At 33.8% G+C, this 24,791-nt stretch overlaps 1 protein-coding gene across 3 annotated transcripts in view; it reads left to right on the forward strand.

Moving 5' to 3' along the window:
- LOC148620564 (fibrillin-2-like) overlaps positions 1–24,791 on the forward strand; it is a 90,690-nt gene that overhangs the window by 26,541 nt on the left and 39,358 nt on the right. For all 3 annotated transcript variants that reach the window (XM_088574219.1, XM_088574221.1, XM_088574220.1), the window contains 25 exons: positions 2,005–2,175; positions 4,013–4,138; positions 4,737–4,859; positions 5,377–5,502; positions 7,109–7,231; positions 7,487–7,606; positions 9,242–9,442; positions 9,908–10,033; positions 10,359–10,484; positions 11,736–11,861; positions 12,334–12,474; positions 14,146–14,199; positions 14,701–14,826; positions 15,528–15,674; positions 16,510–16,542; positions 17,082–17,210; positions 17,969–18,094; positions 18,574–18,699; positions 19,223–19,348; positions 19,843–19,965; positions 21,224–21,349; positions 22,098–22,229; positions 22,753–22,875; positions 23,263–23,385; positions 23,965–24,090. In XM_088574219.1, the coding sequence (XP_088430345.1) occupies positions 2,005–2,175; positions 4,013–4,138; positions 4,737–4,859; positions 5,377–5,502; positions 7,109–7,231; positions 7,487–7,606; positions 9,242–9,442; positions 9,908–10,033; positions 10,359–10,484; positions 11,736–11,861; positions 12,334–12,474; positions 14,146–14,199; positions 14,701–14,826; positions 15,528–15,674; positions 16,510–16,542; positions 17,082–17,210; positions 17,969–18,094; positions 18,574–18,699; positions 19,223–19,348; positions 19,843–19,965; positions 21,224–21,349; positions 22,098–22,229; positions 22,753–22,875; positions 23,263–23,385; positions 23,965–24,090 (3,129 nt within the window). The remainder of the gene's footprint in view (positions 1–2,004; positions 2,176–4,012; positions 4,139–4,736; positions 4,860–5,376; positions 5,503–7,108; positions 7,232–7,486; positions 7,607–9,241; positions 9,443–9,907; positions 10,034–10,358; positions 10,485–11,735; positions 11,862–12,333; positions 12,475–14,145; positions 14,200–14,700; positions 14,827–15,527; positions 15,675–16,509; positions 16,543–17,081; positions 17,211–17,968; positions 18,095–18,573; positions 18,700–19,222; positions 19,349–19,842; positions 19,966–21,223; positions 21,350–22,097; positions 22,230–22,752; positions 22,876–23,262; positions 23,386–23,964; positions 24,091–24,791) is intronic.

Consider the following 24,791-nt stretch of genomic DNA (forward strand, 5'->3'; position numbering starts at 1 on the left):
GGAAGGTAATCAGTATTGGTACAAAATGTACATTGTCCCCAAGCTGTTTCTTTAAGTAATCAGGTGTTGGTACAAAATGTAAATTGTCCCAAAGCTGGTTCTGTTTAGGTAATCAGATGTTTGTACATTGTCCCAGAGCTGGTTGCGGTAGGTTATCAGGTTGTTGGTACGTTGTCCCAGAGCTGGTTCTGTTTAGGTAATCAGGTGTTGGTACATTGTCCCCAAGCTGGTTGCAGTAGGTAATCAGGTGTTGGTACATTGTCCCAGAGCTGGTTGCGGTAGGTTATCAGGTTGTTGGTACATTGTCCCAAGCTTGTTCTGATAGGTAATCAGGTGTTGGTACATTGTATTGTCCCCGAGCTGGTTGCGGTAGGTAATCAGGTGTTGGTACATTGTCCCAGAGCTGGTTCTGAAAGGTAATCAAGTGTTGGTACATTGTCCCAGAGCTGGTTGCTGTAGGTAATCCGGTGTTTGTACATTGTCCCTGAGCTGGTTCTGGCAGGTAATCAAGTGTTGGTACATTGTCCCATAGCTGGTTGCGGTAGGTAATCAGGTGTTGGTACATTGTCCCTGAGCTGGTTCTGGCAGGTAATCAAGTGTTGGTACATGTCTACCTTCAAATATTTGTTCATTTACTCTCCTTTTAGGAATATAAAAATTCATGTGGTATGTCCCAGATGTTGTTTACCTGTACTGTTCTTGTGTAATTAGTACAAATATTTCTGCAAATTTAAAATTACTGTATATACTCGCATATAAGTCGATCTGCACATAAGTCGGAACCCTCTTCTCAGTCCAAAAAATCTGAAATCTAGCCTTGACCCGCTTATAAGTCGGACTGAACTCGGACTGAATTTTTACAGGCACAGCAATCAGTGAAATTGTAAGGAAAGGCACAATTTTTGGTGGAAAATGTGAAGAATGATCATGTGTTTGTTGTTGTTTTTTTTTGTGCTGAGGAAGTATTTACATCCAGGGTGATCAACATAAACATGTGTATGTTTTTTTTTAATCAAATTGCTCATATTCGAAATGATTTAGATATTTGAGTTGTCATCTTTCTATGTTTACCGGTGACCCAAGGGAGACTGCCATTTTATGCTACTTTGTTTATACAACTAATGACCAGATTAGAATAGGTAAAAACTAAGAAATGTGAAGAACAATTTTTTAACGGAAACTTGGACACTTATTAGATCAGAGGATTTTAATAAATTAATTATCCATTAAGGTGGTCAAAGGATTGATTGCTGATTTATGTTATAACACATTTTACCCGGTAATCATCTTTCATTGTTTTCTTTTCAATCAAGTCCATCAAGACGGTTTTTCTTGACGTATACACCATACCCATTATCGTTATATTGTTATGAAATTACCAATAATGATTAGGTCAGCATCTTTTTATTACAATTTAAAATTGAATTTTAATTATTTCTTAGTATTGCTAATATTTCTTGTAAACTATGGTACATTGCTTAGTCATGCTTCATGCCATCTTTTTGGCATTCAGATATATTCAACAACCATGTGACATGCAAGTGAAAATAACAAACACAAGAAGCTATACAGGAAATACAAATTTTATTAAAATAAAACTGCAAATAGTCATTATATATATCTTGATTCTCCCACTTGCTCCGACTAGAATTTTTAACCCACGGCCAAGATCTCGCTCATAAGTCAGAATCCCTCTGAGCAACTAAAAAATTACTGCCAAAAATCTGACTTATACGCGAGTATATACGGTAAATGCTCTATACATAAAGTGTGGAGAAGCACAAAGTTTAAGATTAGGGAACATAATGTATAATTGTTGATATAATTGAATGTAAGAGGCTTGGATTAATAGATGTACAGCTCCTGTTGCTTTATTGATTACAATGAAACCTCTCACAATGAGTGATATTTCTATTCATGAATATAATTTTTTTGATTTTCTCAGCAATAAATTGAGAGAACTGGATTCTGATGAATGACTTTACCAACTGTTTTACTTTGTAGCTGGGTACCAAGAGTTGTGCAGACCAGCATCAAACCAAACTGTTCCGACAAATGAGTGTAGGATTCTTCCGAACCTTTGTGCCAATGGTGTGTGTATAGACACCCCTGATGGTTTTAGATGTGATTGTAATACTGGATTTAGACCTGATTCTTCGGCCCAGCAGTGTTTGGGTAGGTATTGTAATACTTGATTTAGACCTGATTGGTCTGCCCAGCAGTGTTTGGTTAGGTATTGTAATACTGGATTTAGACCTGATTGGTCTGCCCAGCAGTGTTTGGGTAGGTATTGTAATACTGGATTTAGACCTGATTGGTCTGCCCAGCAGTGTTTGGGTAGGTATTGTAATACTGGATTTAGACCTGATTGGTCTGCCCAGCAGTGTTTGGGTAGGTATTGTAATACTGGATTTAGACCTGATACTTCTGCCTAGCAGTGTTTGGGTAGGTATTACGTTAACTGTATTGCATAATTCAATGTATTTTAGTGTAAGCAAATTAAGTGTCAGTCTCTATAGGAATTAGGCAGTAGGTGAAACATGGTATGAAAAAAACCATCATTTTGATAGTATAATTTGACTATTTGCACCATCAGAATCAAGGAAAACAGACAAAATTTTCCATATGCTGGACCATTATGTTACAATTTCATAATAATTCTTGCAAAGAAAATAGCCTTGCTTTAAACCAGAAGAAATGCGAGTTCGAAAACAGGAGGCAAACTTTAGTTGAGGGTCTTATACTTAGGTCTGGAGCTAATTGGCATGGAAGTGGAGAAAAGTGCACAGAGTATTTTTGTAAATTAGAAAAGAAAGCATTCATTAACAAAACCAAGATAAAATTAATTGACGACTCTGATAATCATGTTTCTGATCAATCCACAATTTTACAATAGGAAGAAGAATTCTTTATAGCTCAAATTACGATGGTGAAAAGGATGATTATATTACTTTTTTTTAAAATGATATCAAATTGAGTGAAGGACAAAAACTTTCATGTGAAGGTAACTTTACTTATAAGGAATGTGCTGAAGTGTTAAAAAATCTGCAAAATGGGAAAACTTCAGGGTCAGATGGCTTTACAGTGGATTTTTATAAATTTTTATGGAAAAACGTAGGACCATTGTTGTTTAGGTCTTTAAAATATGGATATGAATTAGGTCATTTTTCTGAATTGCAGTGTCAGAGCATTGTAACTTGTATCCCTAAGGAGGGTAAAGATAGGAGATATATAAAAAACTGGAGACCTATTAGTTTACTAAATATAGACATTAAGATAGCTTCTGCAGTAATTGCAGCTAGACTTAAAAAAGGTATAATCATCTATCATTAGCTCCCTGTAAGTCTGGGTGTCTAAAGAATAGGCCATCAGCGCTAAGCGTGTTGTAAATAATGCTCAGAACTTGGCCGGGGCTAGGGCGCTCTGCCTGCAGAGCAACTGGGTTGTGTGCCCCAGGTGGTGGAATGGGGTACCCCTGGCATGTTACATGCTTGGGACGTCAGGCCATAATACGGAAAACCTGACTGCAAACCATAGTGCTGCAATGTGTTGGGGAAGATGGCATGTTCCTTGTACATTGAAGAACCCTTCTGTGGTATTCTCCCGGAGTAGGAACCAAAGGGCTCTGCCACAGGAGACTAAATTGCCTGACCCTATTCACCTCTTCCTACTTCCAGTGGCAATTAAAATTTGTTGACCCCATTATCCTTGGGTCCCATCCCATTTTTCATTTCATCATCATTTCATGTTCACTGCGTGAATATAGCTGAAATATTGCTGCTCAGGCGTTAAACCCCAACAATCAATCAATCAATCAATCAGTCAATCAATCATCTATCATTAGTTATTCTCAAAAAGGTTTTATGGAAAAGAGATTTATTGATGAAAACACCTAGGCTCCTTTATGACCTTATGCATCAGTCAGATTGGTGGAGTTTTTATATGCATGTTTCATCTTCAATAGGCTTTTTTACAACGATTTAGCTTGCCTTATATTTGTTTATATTTTCAGATATTAATGAGTGTACAGAAAGACGAGGACTGTGCAGAAATGGACGATGTATCAACACACCTGGTTCATTCAGCTGTGAATGTAATACTGGATACATACTGTCTACTGATGGCTCTTATTGTACAGGTACAATTGGATTATTGATGGTTTGTATGTCTGTTAGTCAGTTTTCAGATTAAAGTTCCCATTGAATTTTCGATGAAGAAAAGTTTTATATCTGATGGAAAGTGGGGTACTTAGTAACTTACACTCATCATAAACGCAGAGAATGTTTGTCTTGATGGAAGGAAGTTTCTTTACAATGTTTTTTCACTTTGGAACAACCAGATTGAATAATATACAAAACGGGGGTAATCTTGTTCTTTAGCCCTGCTATTTGTCAGATATAACTTAGTTTGTAATGTCAGATTTATTCTTTCTGTACGTGTCATTTGATAATATGGATGTTACATCAGAAGAATTCATGTTTTGCAGAAATTCTTCATTTGGTTTTTGATGAATTCTGAAACTACTGCTGTCATTTAAAAAAAATACAAAAAAGTTTTCTGTTATTCAGTAACTAATTGTAAGCAATTGTTTGTATGAAGAAAAGAATATTGGTTAAAATTGAAAATTACCAAGTATTTAACTTACTGGTTAGAATTCTTTAAATTTCTGTTTCTAAGCATATGATGTTCACAAGATACATATGCATTGATTTTATGTAAATGTTTTCAAATTTCAGATATGAATGAGTGTGCCTCAACTAGAATGTGTCCCAATGGTCGATGTATCAATATGAATGGAGGGTATAAATGTGAATGTAATCCAGGTTTTAGACAGTCCCTCAATCAGATGATTTGTTACGGTATGCTAAAAACATGAAATTTAATGTAGTGAAATAAAGAAAGGCATTTCATGATAACTCTGTAGTCTGAGTTCTTTTATTTTCTTCTCAAAATTTAAAGTCTGGATGTAAGCATTTCTATTTTGTTTTTATCCTATACTTTCAATTTTTCCAGTTACCACTACATATATCGAACTTATAACACCAGGCCTGTGATTGAATACCAAACTCATGGGTATATTTTGGAATTACTTTTTTAGTTTTACCCTATATCATTAAACTCTATTTATTAAATACCACATAACTTATCTGTTTACCTCAAAGCCATGATTTTTTCCCACTTTAAAGTAGAATTTCTCTCATTCAAATCTGTGTTCTACCATATGTTTACTTCCAATTTTGGCAATTTCCACTTTTCAGCTTGGCTTTGTAAAATTATGTCTGACCTCACCTATATTTCTTCTCTTGTTTTGATATTTAGTATTTCAAGGTGGACAAAAGAAGCTTTAGAATAACCTAATCATGTTTTTATTTATAGATATTGATGAGTGTAATGAGAATGGGAAGTTATGTATTAATGGTCAGTGTGAGAACACCCCGGGATCTTATAGATGTATCTGTGACAGAGGATATAAACTGTCTCCTGATGGAGCGTACTGTCTTGGTATAGTTCATATTTTAGTACCAGTATTTGCTGGTTATTTTGGTGTAAAATTTTGCGATTTTGAGGCAAAAAGGGTGTACAATAAATTTTATGTTTCTAATTTTGGCAGATGCTAAATGATGCACTGAGAAGTGAAGCCCAAAATAAATATTTTGCTGAATTTATTTTGTCGTTTCAAGACAGATTGCAAAATTATGCAATAATAAGCATCTTGTAAAATTACAGTTGAACCTCGTTAAGTCGAAGTCGAATGGACCATGCAAAAATGTTCGAGTTATCCAAGGTTCGTGTAATCCGAGGTCGAAGAGAAATCAGAAATACTAGTAGTTTGGTCAATGATTGTTTCAGTATTTACACCATTTGTTGTGCTTGTACATGTACATGTACTTCACTTTACATGGTACTTCGTCATGTCTTTGTTTCTTATCGGAAGATATTTTTTGTATGTTGTACATCATGTTTGAAATACTGAACGGCACCGAGTATTTTAGTGAAATTTCCTCTTTTGTTTTTTTTTCTACATCAAAAATGTCATAGCTCATAAAATGCTGCTTTGTTTGATTCACAATCAGGAGTATCGTGAAACCATGTGTTCTACTATGTTATTACGACAAAATTTCAAATTCACTAGCGAATCGAATGTAGTGGATGTAATACCCTTACTATCGTCTGTTTGATGTGTCATTAAATAGTCAGATACCATTGCAATTCATCTGTATTTTTTAAAATTTTTTTATCAAGATATCCTATATCACTGTTAGTGTAAATTCCGACGTAATATTAATACAATTCGTTTCTTTTAACAACGCGCAATTTTAAATTAATTAAATAAACAAATCAAACCATAAAGAGTGTCAACAAATTAATTTTAAAAGCCATGCTAATTGTTGTTAAAACACACTTCGATCATGGTTTGTAATAAATCCATCAGTTTTCCGACTAATTAGTTGACTTAGAGACATCAGGGTTAATTAACCTCGAAGTCCTATCGAGGGGACTGATTGATTAACTCGAATTATCAGAGGTTTCGATTCATCCGAGTTTGAGTCATCAAAGGTAAAATTGTATTGGAGTAAGGGGAGTTTTGCTGGGACTTTGTAATTGGTTCGAGTTATCTGAGATTTTGACTAATCCGAGTTGGACACATCGAGGTTCGACTGCAACTGCTATACTGTATTCAAAGGTTACAGATTTTAATAGAGAACCCCCTCTTGAATTTTTCTGCTCAATTACTTGTTGTAATATGAATTTCATTTAGTATGTGTGAATAATATAGACTTTCTACATGGAAGAAACAACCTTTTATTTGACCCATGTACCTGTACTTTAATTTCTGACGTTGTAGGCCTAGTCTGGAATTAAATTATTTCTCCACTCTCTATGGTAAAATTTAGAATTTTACATGCTTGCTTTCACCAGTCTGAGTAGAGAAAGAATGTGAACTGCTCCTGAATGAGAATCTTAAAAATCAGAATAATTGAAAGTGAGATTTTGTGAAAAAAAATCAACTTTTAAGTTAAGCTTTTTATGTCACTTAGCAATATACTGCTTCTGTAGTTAATGACTGAAGTGTCTGAAGTAAATTTCTGATTTCTTTTAATTTTAGATTACAATGAATGTGCAAGGACAGGTATGTGTACACATGGTAAATGTGTAAACATGAATGGAGGATATATGTGTATCTGTAATCCTGGATTTGTAGCTGCTCCAGATGGGAAGGCCTGTATTGGTAGGTATTATTGTAAATTTCCTAAGCAAACAAAATTTTACTTCAATGTCATAAAATCAAGCAGGTAAAGAAAATTTGCACATGATGTGATGTGAATTCTGAATTGGGAGCCATGAAAGATAATGGGAAGAAGTCCAGTAAAAATTTTAAAAAAATCCAACCAAGTTGTAAAAGACCATATTGATACAATTTATGCTTATTTTGAATCTTTTACATAATTGTTTACTTTAAACTTAGCAAACATTTTTCTTTCAGATGTTAATGAATGTGAAAGAAATCCTTGTATAAATGGTATCTGTTTAAACAATCAGGGTAGTTTCCGGTGTGAATGTCCTGAAAGTATGCAGCTTCAAACAGATGGACGGACATGTTTAGGTAAAATATTGTTAACTCTAACAGAAAAAAAAGAAACTAATTCAAAACATAGGGAAGAAATTAAAAGTATGTGTGTATAAATAATTCTTTTACAAAAGTTTTATTGTAGAGTAGGTCTGTTCAAATCTGGCAACAGTTTACAGTCAGTTGACAAAGATGTAGTTAGTGTCTATTCTACAGTAGTTGGACCTGTGGTTCATTCTCTCTAAATTCCAAATGGACCTTTTCTAAAGGCATAGGGTTTAAGTTATATTTGATATTTAACATTACACGTATGTAGAATTTAATGAAGAATTGAATGTTCCATTTTTGATATTTCATTGGTGTGCATGAGCATTGACCGTAGCATATTTCCAATGGTGCACGCTTGTCCAAAATGTGCAACCAATCAATGCTTTTACATGCCGATAAAACACAATAAATGAAACATTTAATTCTATTATAGTATTATTTTATTTCTGTTATATTTTAAGTATACATAGAAAATAGGTAATACACAGTGATTAATAAAAGTAGTCCACTGAATTGTAGGCATAGCCTCCATAAATAGCTTGAAAATGTGCTTCTCAACTCATTAAACATCACACCCAACGAGATGATATACACAGTAAATGTAATTATTCTGTCTGCAACTCTACTTAAAAAAATGTTTTATTTATGTGAAATGTTCTCCTATGTTTATGACCAGTATTGAGAGACTGTAAACATTTTTTACAATGTACTAATTTTGGCTTTTTTGGTTTTTGCAAAATAAGCACAAATATAGTATTTGTAAAATAGATTTTTAATACTATGATATGCTATAAATAGTTTTTTAAACCACAAAAAAATTTAGCCCCGTGCAGGTCCGGGTGTTAAAAGAATAGGCCTGCAGCAGCGCTAAGCTTGTTGTATAAGGCGACTAAATAGTGCTCAGAAACCACAGAGCAACTGGGATGTGTGCCCCAGGTGGTGGAATGGGGTACCCCTGGCGTGTTACATGCTGGGGTTGTCAGGCTATAATACGGAAAACCTGACGGCAAACCATAGTGATGCATCGTGTTGGGAAAGATGTCACGTTCCTCGCACGTTAAAGAACCCTGCTGTGGTATTCGATAGGAGTAGGAACCTGTGCGCTCCGCCACAGGAGGCTAAATTGCCCGACCTTACCCATCCCCCCTTTTTCCAGTGGCAATCAAAATTTGTCGACCCTATTATCCTTGTGACCCATCCTTTCTTTTTTTTCATTTCATGTTCATTGTCTGAATATAGCTGAAATATTGCTGCTCGGACGTTAAACCCCAACAAACAAACAAACAAAATTATACATGCCATATGTTCACTGACATAATCCATGAAAAATTCATCTGTTTACAGTTTACAGAGGTTTTTGAATGTAAATCTACGTTAAACTATATTTGTTATCGAAACTCAAATGAAATAAATATGCCTTTCATTCAAGGAATGTGGAAACCAGATGAATTAATACCCTGTTTTAGGGATTTATATTTCTAGTTCTTAACATTGGTTTCTCATATATTTCTCTTGGTGGTCTCAAACATGTGAAAGAAATGGTTTGATCATATAAAAACAGTTTTTTCTTGTGTTGTAGGGTATTAGATACAAACCTAGTTTGTTGTGCTTTCTTTTGTTTAGACGTAAGAACAGGTATGTGTTACCAGGACTACAGAAATGGCAGATGTGTGAGTCCACTTCCTGTCCCCATGACAAAGTCTGTCTGCTGTTGTTCTGATATCAGCACTGCCCTATATAAAAGGTGGGGAGATGGTTGTGAGATATGTCCATTACCTGGGACACAACAGTTCAGACAGCTATGTGAAGCCATGCCGAAGATAGGTCAGTTTTGTGTTAAGTCAGCTTAATATGATATTTAAGGTGTCAGCAATATCAGTAAAACATGTATAATGATCAAGTACAGTAAAAGTCTATTCCTTCATATAAAATGTGCTTTGAATGTTAAAAATAAACTAAAAACAGCAGCTTACACAAGGCAATAAGTGGAACCATATCCAACACACGGACTGAACACAAGGCAGTAAGTGGAACCATATCCAACACACGGACTGAACACAAGGCAGTAAGTGGAACCTTATCTAACATACGGACTGAACACAAGGCAATAAGTGGAACCTTATCTAACACAGGAACTGAATAGTTAATGGCAATAAGTGGAACCTTATCCAACACACTTAGGGACTGAATAGTTCATGGGAAATACAAGATTTGTGAATTTACAGTTCATAAACTATAATCACTTTAAGACTGTTCTAGTTCGATGATGGTCATTGTTTATTTTTTTAGATATCAACGAATGTGCTTTGAACCCAGAGATTTGTCCCAATGGTGCTTGTGAGAATTTAGATGGATCTTATAGATGCATCTGTAACCCTGGCTTTCAGGTTGATCAGTCTGGGAAAAATTGTAGAGGTAGATATTCATTTTAATAATTTTTCTGGATGCTGATGGTGTGAAATACCAAAATAAGGAATAAGGAAAATTTTGAATTGAGTTTCTTTTATTTCATTGTCCTTTTTATCCATGACATTTTATTTATCTTTGATATCACTGTGGGTGTGACACTCCAGTATTAATTGAAATTAATAATATGTTGTTTTTTTTCCAAAACTATACATTGAGTTGATATTGGAAAGATGAGGTAAATGAGAAGAACCAACATGTAAAATGGTTGAAATCACCAGTCAATTTTATTATCCAAGTTACTTAATTTAAGCTTTAAGTTATTTGCTTTCAGATATCAATGAATGTCAGAAATATCCGCACTTCTGTAATGGTGGCCAATGTAGGAACACAGAGGGAAGTTACCAGTGTACATGTCCATCTGGGTATAGATTCAACCCTGACAGATCCTCATGTCAAGGTATGTGATAGCGAGGGGAAGGAGGGTCACACAGAAACCTTGATAGATCCTCATGTCAAGATATGCTATAGGAAGGGGAGGAAGATCACACAGAAACCTTAAAAGATCCTCATTTCCAGGTATTTTACGGGGTGGGGAGGAAGTTACACAGAAACCTTGATAGATCCTCATGTCCAGGTATGTTATAGGAAGGTGAGGAAGACCACACAGAAACCTTGATAGATCCTCATGTCAAGGTATATTATAGGAAGGTGATGAAGACCACACAGAAACCTTGATAGATCCTCATGTCCAGGTATGTTATAGAAAGGTGAGAAAGTCACACAGAAACCTTGATAGATCCTCATTTTCAGGTATGTTATAGGAAGGTGAGGAAGTCACACAGAAACCTTGAAAGATCCTTATTTCCAGGTATGTTATAGGAAGGTGAGGAAGACCACACAGAAACCTTGATAGATCCTCATGTCAAGGTATATTATAGGAAGGTGAGGAAGACCACACAGAAACCTTGATAGATCCTCATGTCCAGGTATGTTATAGGAAGGTGAGGAAGACCACACAGAAACCTTGATAGATCCTCATTTCCAGGTATATTATAGGAAGGTGAGGAAGTCACACAGAAACCTTGACAGATCCTCATTTCCAGGTATGTTACGGGGAGGGGAGGAAGACCACACAGAAACCTTGATAGATCCTCATGTCCAGGTATGTTATAGGAAGGTGAGGAAGACCACACAGAAACCTTGATAGATCCTCATGTCCAGGTATGTTATAGGAAGGTGAGGAAGTCACACAGAAACCTTGATAGATCCTCATGTCAAGATATGTTATAGGAAGGTGAGGAAGTCACACAGAAACCTTGATAGATCCTTATTTACAGGTATGTTACAAGGAGAGGGTGGAAGTCACACAGAAACCTTGATAGATCCCCATGTCAAGATATGTTATAGGAAGGGGAGGAAGATCACACAGAAACCTTAAAAGATCCTCATTTCCAGGTATGTTACAAGGAGAGGGTGGAAGTCCCACAGAGAAGTAACCTGTGTACATTTCTATCAGGGTATTAAATTCATACTCAACAGATCTTCATGTCAAGATTTGTTAGGTGATGTGGAGGAGGGTCACACAGAAAAGTTAGTGGTACACCTTTCAATCTAAGAGGGAAATTATCTTCTTTGCTGGTACTCTACATGAAGCAAAAAAATTAATGCTGACATGATTGTATTTTCATTACCTCCTTTTCTGTTGTAGATATCAATGAATGTGTAGAATCCAAGCCATGTATAGATGCCTTCTGTACCAACACACCAGGAAGCTTTAAATGTGAATGTATTGATCCTAATATGAAACTGGATTCTACAGGAAGAATTTGTATAGGTAACAGTCTTCCCCATCACCAATGTTGTGAGGGATTTAGTATTGCTACTATTGTCAGCCTCTCAGCAGTAATACTCTTTCGAGCATTGAAAAGATTTTGGTTCAAACTTATTTGTAATGATTTTCAACTTCATAGGTCTGAGGTCAGTGTCACAGAATTACACAAATTTTCATATTGACTGGGAACCATATTTTGCATTGTACTTATAATATTCAGTAGCTATGTAAAAATGATATTTGCAAGAATTATGCCTTTTAAAGTATGAAACTAAAAGAAGAGTGTCTGCAAAAAAAAACATGGGTTTCTTTTAATGATTCTAACTGTTCATAACTTTATTGTCTCATTTATATATACCCTTTGGTGGTTTATAGATTCCAGAGTGATTCTTCTGGAAAATGTGAACAGTTCTTTTTCAGGAAATGTTTTTTTTTATAAGGTTAGTCGCCTATGCTTCTTCTGTCTTATTTATAGATGATCGTAAAGCTTCATGCTGGTTAGAGATTAACAATGGAAGATGTGAGAATGATATCAAACAGTCTGTGACTAAAGCTGAGTGTTGTGGCAGTATTGGTAAGGCTTGGGGAAGTCCATGTGAAGTTTGCCCAACAGGAGGTAAGTTGTAGAATTTGTCCAATAACCTCAGTGGCCTAATGTGGTAACATGTATGTGGGAGGCTGTGGGTTACCTTCAAAGTCATACCAAATTTCTGGTCCTGAATACATGAGTTATCTGCCTTAGGATGTATCACTAATATCAATTAATCAATCAATTTAGAAAATTCAAGAGGCATTATAAGAATTGTCATTGTGGGAGTAATTGTTATTAGGTGTTTCGGAGTTAAGACCAATTAGTACAGCAATACTGTAAACATACTAATTTTCATGGTGGTCAGAAAACCGTGGAAAATAATACTCTCGTAATAGATTTTTGACACTATACATCACTAATCATTTTTTGAAACTGTGAAAATTGAGGCCCGCCAATATGTTCCTTTGATAAAAGCAATGAAAATTAGCAACAAAGAAAATTAATATGTTTACAGTAGACTACAGTTTTCATATTACTTGCTCACTCAATTCATTCTCTAGAAGTTTTTTTTTTTATCACTTATAGCAAACCCTAATTTTGAATTCAAACAAAATTTCTGTTTTAATAGAAAACATAGCTTAACTTAAGTTGAAATCAATGAAACAACTCAATTTTTGGCTCACCTGGCAGAAAGGCCATGTGAGCTATTGCCATCACTATGTGTCCATTGTCGTTGTCCGTAAACTTTTTCAAACATCTTCTCCTCTCTGTTCTCCTTTGAAACTACGCAATAGATTGTAACCAAACTTTGCATGAATGTTCCGTAGGGGATTTTTAACAATCCTTAACAATGTGGGGATTTTTAATATGGTAAAAAAGATGGCCACCATTACAAAAAATAGACCATAGGGGTCAAATTGTAGAATTATGCAAATAACTCAAAAACAGTTGGGTTTAGCTAAAAATGTTATGTAAAACATGTTTAACAATCTGTGTGTGGTGATTTCTGTTCTTGTGAAAAATATGCCCACTGTTACTAAAAATAGACCATTGGGGTCAAATTTCAGAATTATGCAAATAATTCAAAAACATTTGTTTTTTTTTTGGTTTAGCTAAAATCTGGTAGGGTGTAAAACTGTTCAGCATGATGGGATGGACCTGTACGGAAATTTTCAGAAAGATCTCTTGAGGAATGAATGAGTTATGGGTCCTGAAATGGATTTTTTCCCTGAATTTTACATTCCCAATCTTCTCAGAAACTGCTGGATGGATTAATACAAAACTTTCACATTAACATTATGTAGAATATGTTTAGCAATCTATGCTTGTGGATTTTTGATCTGATAAAAAACATGGCCACTGTTCTAAAAATAGACTGTAGGGATCAGATTGAAGAATTATGCAAATAGCTCAAAACAATTGGGTTTAGCTAAAATCTGGCCGGGATTAAAGACCTATGTTGAAATTTTCATAAAGATCTGTTGCTCTATGTTGGAGTTATTGCCCTTGAAGAGAAAAAAATGACATTTATTTTATAATATGAAAACCGGGTGGATAACTAAGATGTTCTGTATTGATTAAATGATTCTTGTGACAATAGTACAGTAAAGTCAAGAGTCCAGCTTTAGAAAGCTATAAAGACTATTTTTGACCAGGTGACGGATTCAGGCTCTCTATAGCCTCTAGTTTTATTCCATATAAATAGGTGACTACAGCATTCCATCTTTTCACCTCCTTCTTAACATCTTTTTTCAGACCAGTTGAAGTGTAGACCAGGTTTTAAGGCAGATGATGGTATTACTTGTACAGGTAAGTACCTTATAAAAGACTTACCATACAAGGTTGGCTCCGCTCAAAAGATGTAAAAATTTAATCTTGTCTGGTAAAAGTTCTATAAAATTATAAGTTGATCTACTGGATGTGAAACAAAAAGTTGTAACAAATATATAATTTAATGATGTTGACATTTATACAATTTTGTTAACAAAAGTGTCTTCAGGTAAAATGGTGTAGACTTAGTTATAAGGAAATACTTTGTTATCATTGCAGTGATGCCAGCCTTTACATTAAAAAATCTCTCTTCAGAGTTTATATTCATTTAATTAAATTAGATAACTTTTGACTAACAGAAATTTTTACATCAATTGTTAGTATTCCAGCCATGTCTTTAACAGAGACCATTGTAAATTTAAAATTAAGTTTTATATAAACATATGACACTCTGACCTTAACATTTTTAATACAATGACAGTTAATATGATACCACATTACCATATAATTTTATGCTTACTTACAAATTCTCTATTACAGACATCAATGAGTGTGACTTGTTCCCTAATATCTGTGAAAATGGTATCTGTACTAACACAATGGGCTCTTTCCAATGTACCTGCCCACCTGGACTCTCTCTTGATGCCACAAGACGAAAATGTGTAGGTATGTCTGTACTGACAACATGATTTCTCATTATATTTATTTTAATGCTCTTCCAAACGAGCCTTGTAGGTTATCAGGACATATCAAGTGAAATCGAAACAAAAAATTATTATGATTGTCTTAGAAACTATAGCTAAGTATATCTGTGCTTATGAAACTTTTTTAAATGACAAGGCAAGAGTTGATAAAACTGCCATTATGTTTAAAATATTTTAAAGTTCACTTCATAAATGTTCACGCATATGTTTACTCAAGGATTGTTACAGTGTATCCATCTGCACCATGAAAACTTATTTGTTCAATTTGTCACAGTTTCCTTTCCTCTTTCTTCTACCCCTGACTTGACTTTTTATTCCTAACTCAGTGGATGTTTCTAGAAAAGCTGAGGATGCTTACCCTACTTGTGCACCTGGTCTATGCTCCCAGTTTTTAGTGGAGTCTGATTTGCTCATTTACTTTTGTTACTTTTTATGTATTATTTTAGTTACTTTTTGTTCTGTGTCGTGTTCGTCTGTTTTCCATGTCTGGTCTTTGTCCCTGGATTACATTTTTTTTTATATTTGCTAGAACCTTGGTTCCCTTGATTACTTATTCATATCAATTTTCTGAGTTATTATCTTGAGCCGTTGATTTTATGAAAATGAAATAGATAGCTGATTATTATTCTATGCTTGCATTAATTTGGAGATATTGATTTACAGATACAAGAGAATCTTCATGTTACATGGAGTATAGCCGTGGAATGTGTACACATCCTATCATGGGCAACTATAGAAAGTCTGCTTGCTGTTGTTCCCTGGGTGAAGCTTGGGGATCACCATGTAGGCCATGCCCTAGGAAAGGAACTGGTAAGTCTCATCATAAAAGGAGACTTTGGGTCACCATGTGAACCATATCAAACATGATTTTGTAATGTAGCAAAATAAAGGGATATATACTGAGAGGGTTGATGTGAATTATCCTGTCTGTCTACCATTTCACTTTATTTGTTCCTCTATATCTGGTAAGCACAATTCCTGGACTTTTTTGTAGATTCATAATAAATTATGAATCAAAGTATTTTATTCTGATGTTTACAAAAAGATAGATAAGTACAGGGGAAAAGATTAACGGTCGCCCACTCGCCAATGGCAACCAGAAATGTGCCAGGGCGACCACTTTTTCTGTTTTAGTAGCCCAGATGGCGAATTGCAAAAGAAAATATTATAAACAAAAGTTGCAGTCAGAGTTTTAACTGGTTACCATTCAATCAGAAACGTAGCATCCCTAATTAAATTTTATTGGTAACCAGTTCTAATAGTACGGAAATCATTCAGAACCGATGTCGGTTTCTTATTTAGAATTGCTTATTAAGTTCCACATTGAGTATTTTGTAAAATGTTGTATTATTTTTACATACCAATATTTTGTACGAAAAAGTCTGGGCTACCAAGTTTTTTTCTGGGCTAATTGATTGTTAAAGTTTAGTTACCCAGGTGGCTATTGACCTTAAAAAGTTTATCTTGACCTGAAGTATTTAAATTTTTTTTATACATTTGTGAGCTTACTGGTAGTATTTATATTATTCATAATGTGTAAACTATATGAAGATATCGCTGAAATGAAATTAAGCATGATATCAGAATTACAATGTATTGTGTAGTAAAACCTAGAATAATTTTAAATTTACTTACTATATTTTAGATGAGTACAGATCTTTATGCAGTGATGCTATAGGTAAGAATGTTAAGCAAATAACTTTTGTGAGTGATTTATTTATTTAACTTTGCAAAGAGGAAAAGATCATGAAATTAAATCATTAGAAATGAGTCCCTTTATGATGGAATACATGTTTACTGGTGTCACCAAGATAATAAGTAGTGAAATTGAATTTATATCTTAAAACTTGCAGACAAGTGTTTGTGAAAATTAGAAATTAATCAGAATAAGTTAAGAGCCCTGAACTATCAACAGGAATGTATGTTTTTAGTTAATTGTTATTTTATTGGACCAATTACATTTTACTGTTCATTCACATCAGGTTTGTTTTGTTCCTGTTTAATGCCTTAAAATCACATGTCCTCCCAAAGGAATGTCCCTTTTCTATTTTCTTGTTAGTCAAAAAACTACAGTGATATTGTATCACTGTAGTTATGTTGATTTAAAATTCCTTGAACAAGCTAAAATGCTAAAATAATTTTGCAACACTTTAAATAAGTGACCACTAACAAAGATTTTGAATAGAACATAATTACTGTCAGATATTTTACTTGCAGAGGAGCTTAATGAGTGTATAGAGTTCCCAGATGTCTGTATGAATGGCCAGTGTAAGAACACACTGAAGGGATTTCAGTGTATATGTAACCCTGGGTTTGCTACAGATCAGAGAGGTGTTAACTGCACAGGTATGTATTTTAATTAAAAGATAAGGCCGACTGCAAATAAATTCTTTTTTCTTAGACCCTTTCTCCTCATTATCCATTTTATCACTATACCAACCAATTAAGAAAAAAAAGAAACTTTCTAATCATTTTTCTGTCTGTAAACATTGTAAAAACATCACCACTTTTATTGGCCAGTAATATGGTTAAAAGAATGCCACCTTCACACATTGGTTTTCATGAAAAAACAGCCTGAGAAGATATTGACCAAATGACCTAGTGGCATCTTTTTATATGCATAATGACCTAGTGACATCTTTTTATATTCATATGTATGTTGATTTGTCAAGTATATAAAACTAACTTAATGATATAGTTCTTGCTTGCCCTGATTGCATGAGAAATGAGGAACAAACCTTTATTTTCTTTCCACTGGTCATGATTGCTTAAAACTTTTGTCATGTTGGGATGTTTGGTTTGATTGTCTATAGACACTGAAGTATTTACACAAAGCTTACTTTAAATTGCAACTGTAAAAGTAAATTAATGTAGACTCTACCAGTATGTTAAGGAATAGATAACAAGTCGATTGTTGATGGCTAATGATAAAAGAGATATAAATGTTTAGGTATTAAACAAAACTAACAAAACTTTTCTGCTTTAGCTATAGAGAATGGTATGAAGCCTTTCATTTTGTTTATTTATATAAGTTGCAATGAGTAAATCTTTTTGATTTAGTATTAGTATATAAATATAGGTATATATTATTATGTATTTTACAGATATTGATGAGTGTAAGATATCATTTGGAGTATGTGGAGACGGTACGTGTATTAATACACCTGGACGATTTAGATGTGAATGTAACCCAGGATTTGAACCAGTTATGATGGAACAAATGTGCATGGGTATGTTGGTTGTTCTATTTTCGTTATAGGTTTTGTAAGGACATTTCTTGTTGTATTGATCAATCAGATTCTCCAAATGTGCCTTAAATATGATTTCTACTGAGGAACATTGAATAGCATTTTGTTCACTAGCATTACACTGGTTGGATCAAACTTGAGCATGTTATGTTGCCAAATTTGAATTAATGAAAGTCCTTCATAAGAAAAAAACTCCATAGTTTTCTGTTTTGATAAGACTTAACTGTAGGAGGAATAGAGAACATGAACAAACTGTTGTTGTAACCACATGTCTGCAAATTCCTATTTACTGAACTAAAAACTTAGTTAAAAAGGTAGTCATTAACATTATAATTAAACTGGTTTACAATTCCAGATGCTGATAGAACAATTACCATTGAAAAGAAAATCAAAATCCATGCATTTTTTAAATTTGAAAATTTATTGCTACTGATTGAAGAGAGGTTTTTATTTCATTTCAGATATTGATGAATGTGAACAGCAACCCTCACTGTGTACAGGAGGGAGATGTGAAAACACTCCAGGGAGTTATATCTGTCACTGTCCAGAAGGACATACTCTGTCACCTGATGGTAGGACTTGTAGAGGTAAGTCAGAGGTTGACAGCTTACTCCACTGTGTTCTGGAGGGGGATGTAAAAACATTCTAGGGAGTTACTGTATGGCTGTTGTGAAGTTTTTCCTTTTTGTAGCAAAAAAGTGTATGAACAATTTTGGCAATTGCTAAGTGATGTACTAAGTGTAAGAGTAAATATTTTTCAGAATGTATTTTGGTGTTTTTAGACAGAATGCTGAAATATGCCAAAATAAGCACCCTGTAAAAATTGCCTGTTGTATGGTATATCTGTCATTGTCCTGAAGGACATTGTCACCAGATTGGAGGACTGGTAGAGATTAGCCAGTGGTCAATAACTGCCCTAGGTGGAAGAGAGAGGGCACCCCAGGGAACTCTGAATTACATACTAGGTGAACAAGTGAAGAGGAGGGTCTGAAATCACAAAAGTTAAAATTAATGAAACTAATTGCAACAAATTGGGGGAATGTTCACTGATTTCAAAATAAAAATTTCTAATGTTAAAACAAATTGCTGTTTTAATTTTGTGTGTTGTAGATGTTAATGAATGTTCAACAGACAGTAGTATCTGTACCCATGGTATCTGTGAGAATTTTATGGGAGGATATCAGTGTAGATGTCTCGATGGATATCAACCTAATGCTGAACATACTGCGTGTATAGGTAGGTAATAGTTATATAGGCAGTTAGTGACCGCAGTAATTTCCATACTGGGTCACTGAATGGCTATGTAAGGAACCCAATCGATGACCTACACATGCAGTCAAAATATTTGCATTTGAGCGATATTTGTATTGAGTGGAAACCATAAAGAATGATAAATCCATCATTTTCCAGGTATTGCTAAAACGGAGTCTGAATATATGATGTCGACCTTGTATAAGAAATACAATATCTTCACATCTTTCTAATACAAGGCAGAGATTGGCAATAAGATTCTGTATTCTGTATATTTGAAACTTAGTTTTATTTGTTATTAGTTTTAGAATATTTTGTGTGCTTGTAAATTTTCAGCCAGATGTGTTATCATCTTAAATGAATAAAAGAAGGAAATTGTCATGAGGGAATTATATTTCTGGTTGTTTCTTTACCAATGTAGCCAAAATTATCACCAAACAAAAAAATTCATGTTTATATATATCCATAACTTGTTTCAGATGTTGATGAATGTACTGCAAGAAATGGTGGATGTCAGGCTATATGTATCAACATACCTGGGTCCTTTACCTGTGGATGTAAACCAGGGTTTATCTTGTTACCTGACCAGAGGTCATGTCAAGGTATTGTACCTTACAAACACACACACATACACTGAACACCTGGATTCCTCACCTAGGGATGTAAATCCGGGTTCATCTTGTTTCCTGCCAGAGGTCTTGTTAAGGTATAGTACCACACATACACAGGAACACATAAAACATGTCGGTTCGTGACCTGTGGGTGTAAACTATGTTCATCTTGTTTTGACCAAAGGTCTTTTCAAGGTGTAGTGCCACATGTACACAAACTAACATACACACAAACATATGCAAACTCATCACACCTTGTTCTACACTTGCGGGTGTATACTTTAGTTTATCATTAAACCTGACCAGAGACCATGTCAGAAACATTGGACTACCGTATTTTGGTGTGTATAGTGCTCATTTATGTATTGTATGCGGTATTTCCTATGAGAATGTGAAGGAAAGAAACTTCTATGCAGACTAAAACATCATGTAAACATCAGTAGCTACATAATTGGATAATTTTAATTTCAAAGCATGATAAAATTTACACAGGATGTATGAAATGGCTTATAAAACAAAATCGAAAGTCAGAAAAATCGGAAGTTTCAGGTTTTGGTTTTAACTCAAATTTCACAGTTTTTCATTTAAAAAACATACTTTTAAGAAAGAAAATAGTAAGAAACAATCAAATTAAGTATCAGAATAATCATTTTCAGCTGTAAAAGCATTTGATAAGGAGGGTTTGACCAAAAAAGGAATTAGTTAATTTTAGGTTTTTATTTGTTTCATATTAATATCTAGCCATGCTTTATAAGAAGGAAATATTGTACAACCTTTGTTTGAAACATGTTATAAGTTATTTGAACATGATTTGAAGAAAATATCACTAAAAATTTAATACTTAAAGATGTATTTTATGATTAGATAAAACTTCTTTCAATAACATTTCACTTCTGGTTTGTTTGTTTACATTACACAATGTTTTTTCACGTACGGAAATCTATAATTTCATGGCCAATTCTTATGTATTGATGTGTAATCCGCACTCCCATGTTCTGGAAATGATTTCTTCGTAAAAATGTGTGCATAATACACACCAAAATACGGTACAAATGGAGGCCATCCTGACAATTGCTGCTGACCAACAGTTCATACATTTCATATGTTGAATATTAATAACAATAAAGATAACTACTGCCTAGAGGTTTGAATGGTTATTCAGATACTTTGACTTATCTGGTGGAGCTGTTTTGTTGACATTTAAATCAATTTACTAGGTTTTATAAACTGATTTTCTTATTACTTACAGATGTTGATGAATGCAAAGAGAATGCAGAAATTTGCAGTGGTGGTAGATGTACCAATCTGCAGGGGTCATACAGATGTAACTGTCCATCTGGACTTGCACCTACAGACAATAACAAAAACTGTATAGGTTAGTGGTCTTTTAATGGTATTTTTATATGCTGAGGAAAAGGCATTTTGTATTGAGGTCATTTAGTTTCACTGCTGTCCTTTCATACACAGCAAAAATTGCAACATATGTTTTTTATATTTTTTGAAAGATATGGAAACATATATTTAGGACTAGCATGGTATAAATATGTTTCTTTGCTTTTAAAAATACATGAAATGATTTGATTTTGAAAATCATACGAAAATTATACTCTTTTCAAGTATGAAATCCTATTGAAAACATACAAATACCATATGAATTTTATTTATTTGTTTTTCATGATTTAATTAGTTAATTTTTCAGGGTAGTCCTAAACATATAATAAAATATGATGAACATGTGTTTTCTATGTGTTATCAAAACATATGAAAAAAAATGTTGCAATTTTTCCTGTGTATATACATATCTATGTATGTCATATGTATTTTCAGCTTTAACATGATGTGTTATACCAGCTCTGTAACGTTCTGCTGTATCACATTTTCACTTCCTGTTAACCAACTGTTTGAATGGTCAGAATGTTGGGAGCCTTTTATGCATATTTTTATTTCTTCTAGTTTCATGATAGAAATTCGTAAATTTACATTTATACTAAGTAAAATTTGAATAATATGATAAACATTATGATGAAAATAATACTGAACTACTGTACCAAATCTACTGAAAAAAATACACTCAGTTCCATTACTGGTTTGACACTCAGTTCCATTACTGGTTTGTATTCCAGATATTGATGAGTGCCACTTAGGAAAGGATTTCTGTAGAAATGGACAATGTAGAAACACTCAGGGATCATACACGTGTGTTTGTGATCCAGGATATTCTGTAAAGGCCGGAGCCAGGGACCCTAGCTGTACTGGTAAAAGTTCTTTTTAATAATGGACTGTTTGTCTAACTCCAAAAGGTTGTGGTTAAGAGAGTGATTTCAAGAATGGTTCAGACTGTCTTAAATGTTGATATAACTTATAATGATAAATTATTTGAATTCATATGAATCAGTTTATGTGGATTTGTAAAATATTGTTAGTGGATAAATTGTTTTTACAGGAATTTTAAATGAGGGTCTAAGATTTGATCTGGTATACATATAAAAACTGGATATTAGAACAAGATCTTTATTCATATTATTTCTCTACACAGATAAGAATTGTGTAAATTATTTTTAAATATTAAATTTGATTTAAGTTGAGATAAAAAATATTCTATAGAAGATGAGATAAAAAATATTCAATAGAAGAGAGAAAGGGAATAGATTTTTCCTTAACATAACTTCATATGTTTAAGTATTCTTTGATTGATAAATCAGATATTTGAATGGAAAGAAGTGCCAGGTTACTTGATAATTGATGGATTTGACATTCCTAACAAATATTTCTTTGTAGACATTGACGAGTGTGCTGATGGACAGAACAGATGTGATGAGCAAGCTGTGTGTATCAACACCATTGGATCATTCAAGTGTGACTGTAAACCTGGCTATAATGGAGATGGATTCACTTGTAGAGGTTTGTAAGAGAAATTTTGTTTTCATAATGTATTTTAATTTGTGTATAGACTTTTAGAGTCTTGCAATTTGCCTGTTGGTCTTCAAATTAAATGTTGAGAGAAGAACAAGTAGAATATTTTATTGAATGTTCATCTTTTGTCTGTCTGTAATTTGTTATGACAACTCATATCCCATTTAATGGATTTTGATGAAACTTTTTGTGAATGTTGAACTTCAAATTTTGATATGCATTAAGTTTGATGATTAATTATTGTAGGAAACTTGCTAAGGGAGGTAATCTTACTTATGAGTTTTGCATATGTAGTATTGTAAATGGTTATTACTCAGTTATATCACAATTGTTCTCAACTTTTGTACTGCACTGAAAATTTCTCTTTATTTACAGATGTAAATGAATGTACACGAAACAATGGAGGTTGTGATTTAGATGCTACATGTATTAATGTTCCTGGGAGTTTTAGATGTGTTTGTGATGATGGCTACACGGGAGATGGTTTATTCTGTAGAGGTGAGTCATCCCCTTCCACTAACATTGGTTGGATTTTGTATTTATCTCTTATAGGTTCCACTGAATATGATTCTTCTGTTGATCTGATTTGATAATTAATATTAAAGTATTGAGAAAGAGTGGATAATTAAAATATGACCAAGCCAGGGAAGAAAGCTAAGATTTTAGGAGTGCATAGAATTTGTTTTGTTTACAAGTGAAAGTGGTTAGCCTTGTTGGCACAAGTGGTCATAATTTGTTTATTAACAACCCATTAGCCTTTTATTAATTAAAGAGTTTATGAATGTTACTTTAAACTTATATCAGATTTTTCAAATGGCATTTGCTTCAATATCCTCCCAATTCATGTGTGACCTCCAATATCCTCCCAGTCCATGTGTGACCTCCAGTATCCTCCCAATCCATGTGTGACCTCCAATAACATGAATGTCACACAGCAAAGTGTTGTGAAATCTTTACACAACAATGACTTTGATGAAAACAAAAATACAATAAAATCTTACACTGGGATAGTAAAATATAACATTAAAGCCGATAAATAACAGAAGAATAATCTATGAACTTAAAAAATCTTTTCAGATGTAGATGAGTGTACTGTCGACCCATTAGCGTGTCAGAATGGACAATGTGTTAACACTCCTGGTGGCTATAGATGTGAATGTGAAATGGGATTTACACCATCTCTGGATGAAAAAGCATGTGAAGGTATTTTGTAAAGACACTATTGTTTATTGAAACTCTCCTTAATTTTATGATTTCTACAAAAGTATCTGTTAACCATTGTCTACTGCTGCTTTTAAAATAACTTGTATTCCCCTGCATACAAAGTTTGTTACAAGCAGGGTTTATAGGTGTCTCCTTTCCTTTCTTGTGTTTGCCTCTTCCTGAAGTTCTCAGTTGAAATATGATGAAACTCATATAAAAGGTTAGGCATCAGGATGATTGTTGACTTACATATACAATGAAAGGTAATCTGAAGTCATGCCCTAACATCCCATATATTTACCTCCATATCATTATTGTATTTTGTAGTAAAAATATATTGATCACCTGTACTTAACATATCTTGAAGAAGTTCGTAAATAAGAAAGAGGTTTGAAAATTTAATTAATAATTTGAAGAGATCTGACTCTGGTGCCACCAAAGTATACATTAGTCTGAGAATATTCTCATCTTCCATGGTAACTGCTATCAAAGTCTTTGAAATTGATGATGTCACAATTCTTCAAGAACTTTCTTAGACTAAAGTAAATTTTCAAGTTTTGTGGCCCTGGGGCGTAAGGTTTATATCTGACCTATGATAAACATTTGGTAATTGTAGAAATATGTTTTTCTTAATTTTTCATGCTTGCAAAAGGAGATAATTATTGGTAAGAGTGCTAACATGATTTTTTTTTTCTCAGCTA

The sequence above is a fragment of the Perna viridis genome, chromosome 3 (assembly GCF_037379345.1).
Source record: "Perna viridis isolate PV_CMFRI_1.1 ecotype Kerala chromosome 3, ASM3737934v1, whole genome shotgun sequence".
In the NCBI taxonomy this organism is placed as follows: Eukaryota; Metazoa; Mollusca; class Bivalvia; order Mytilida; family Mytilidae; genus Perna; species Perna viridis.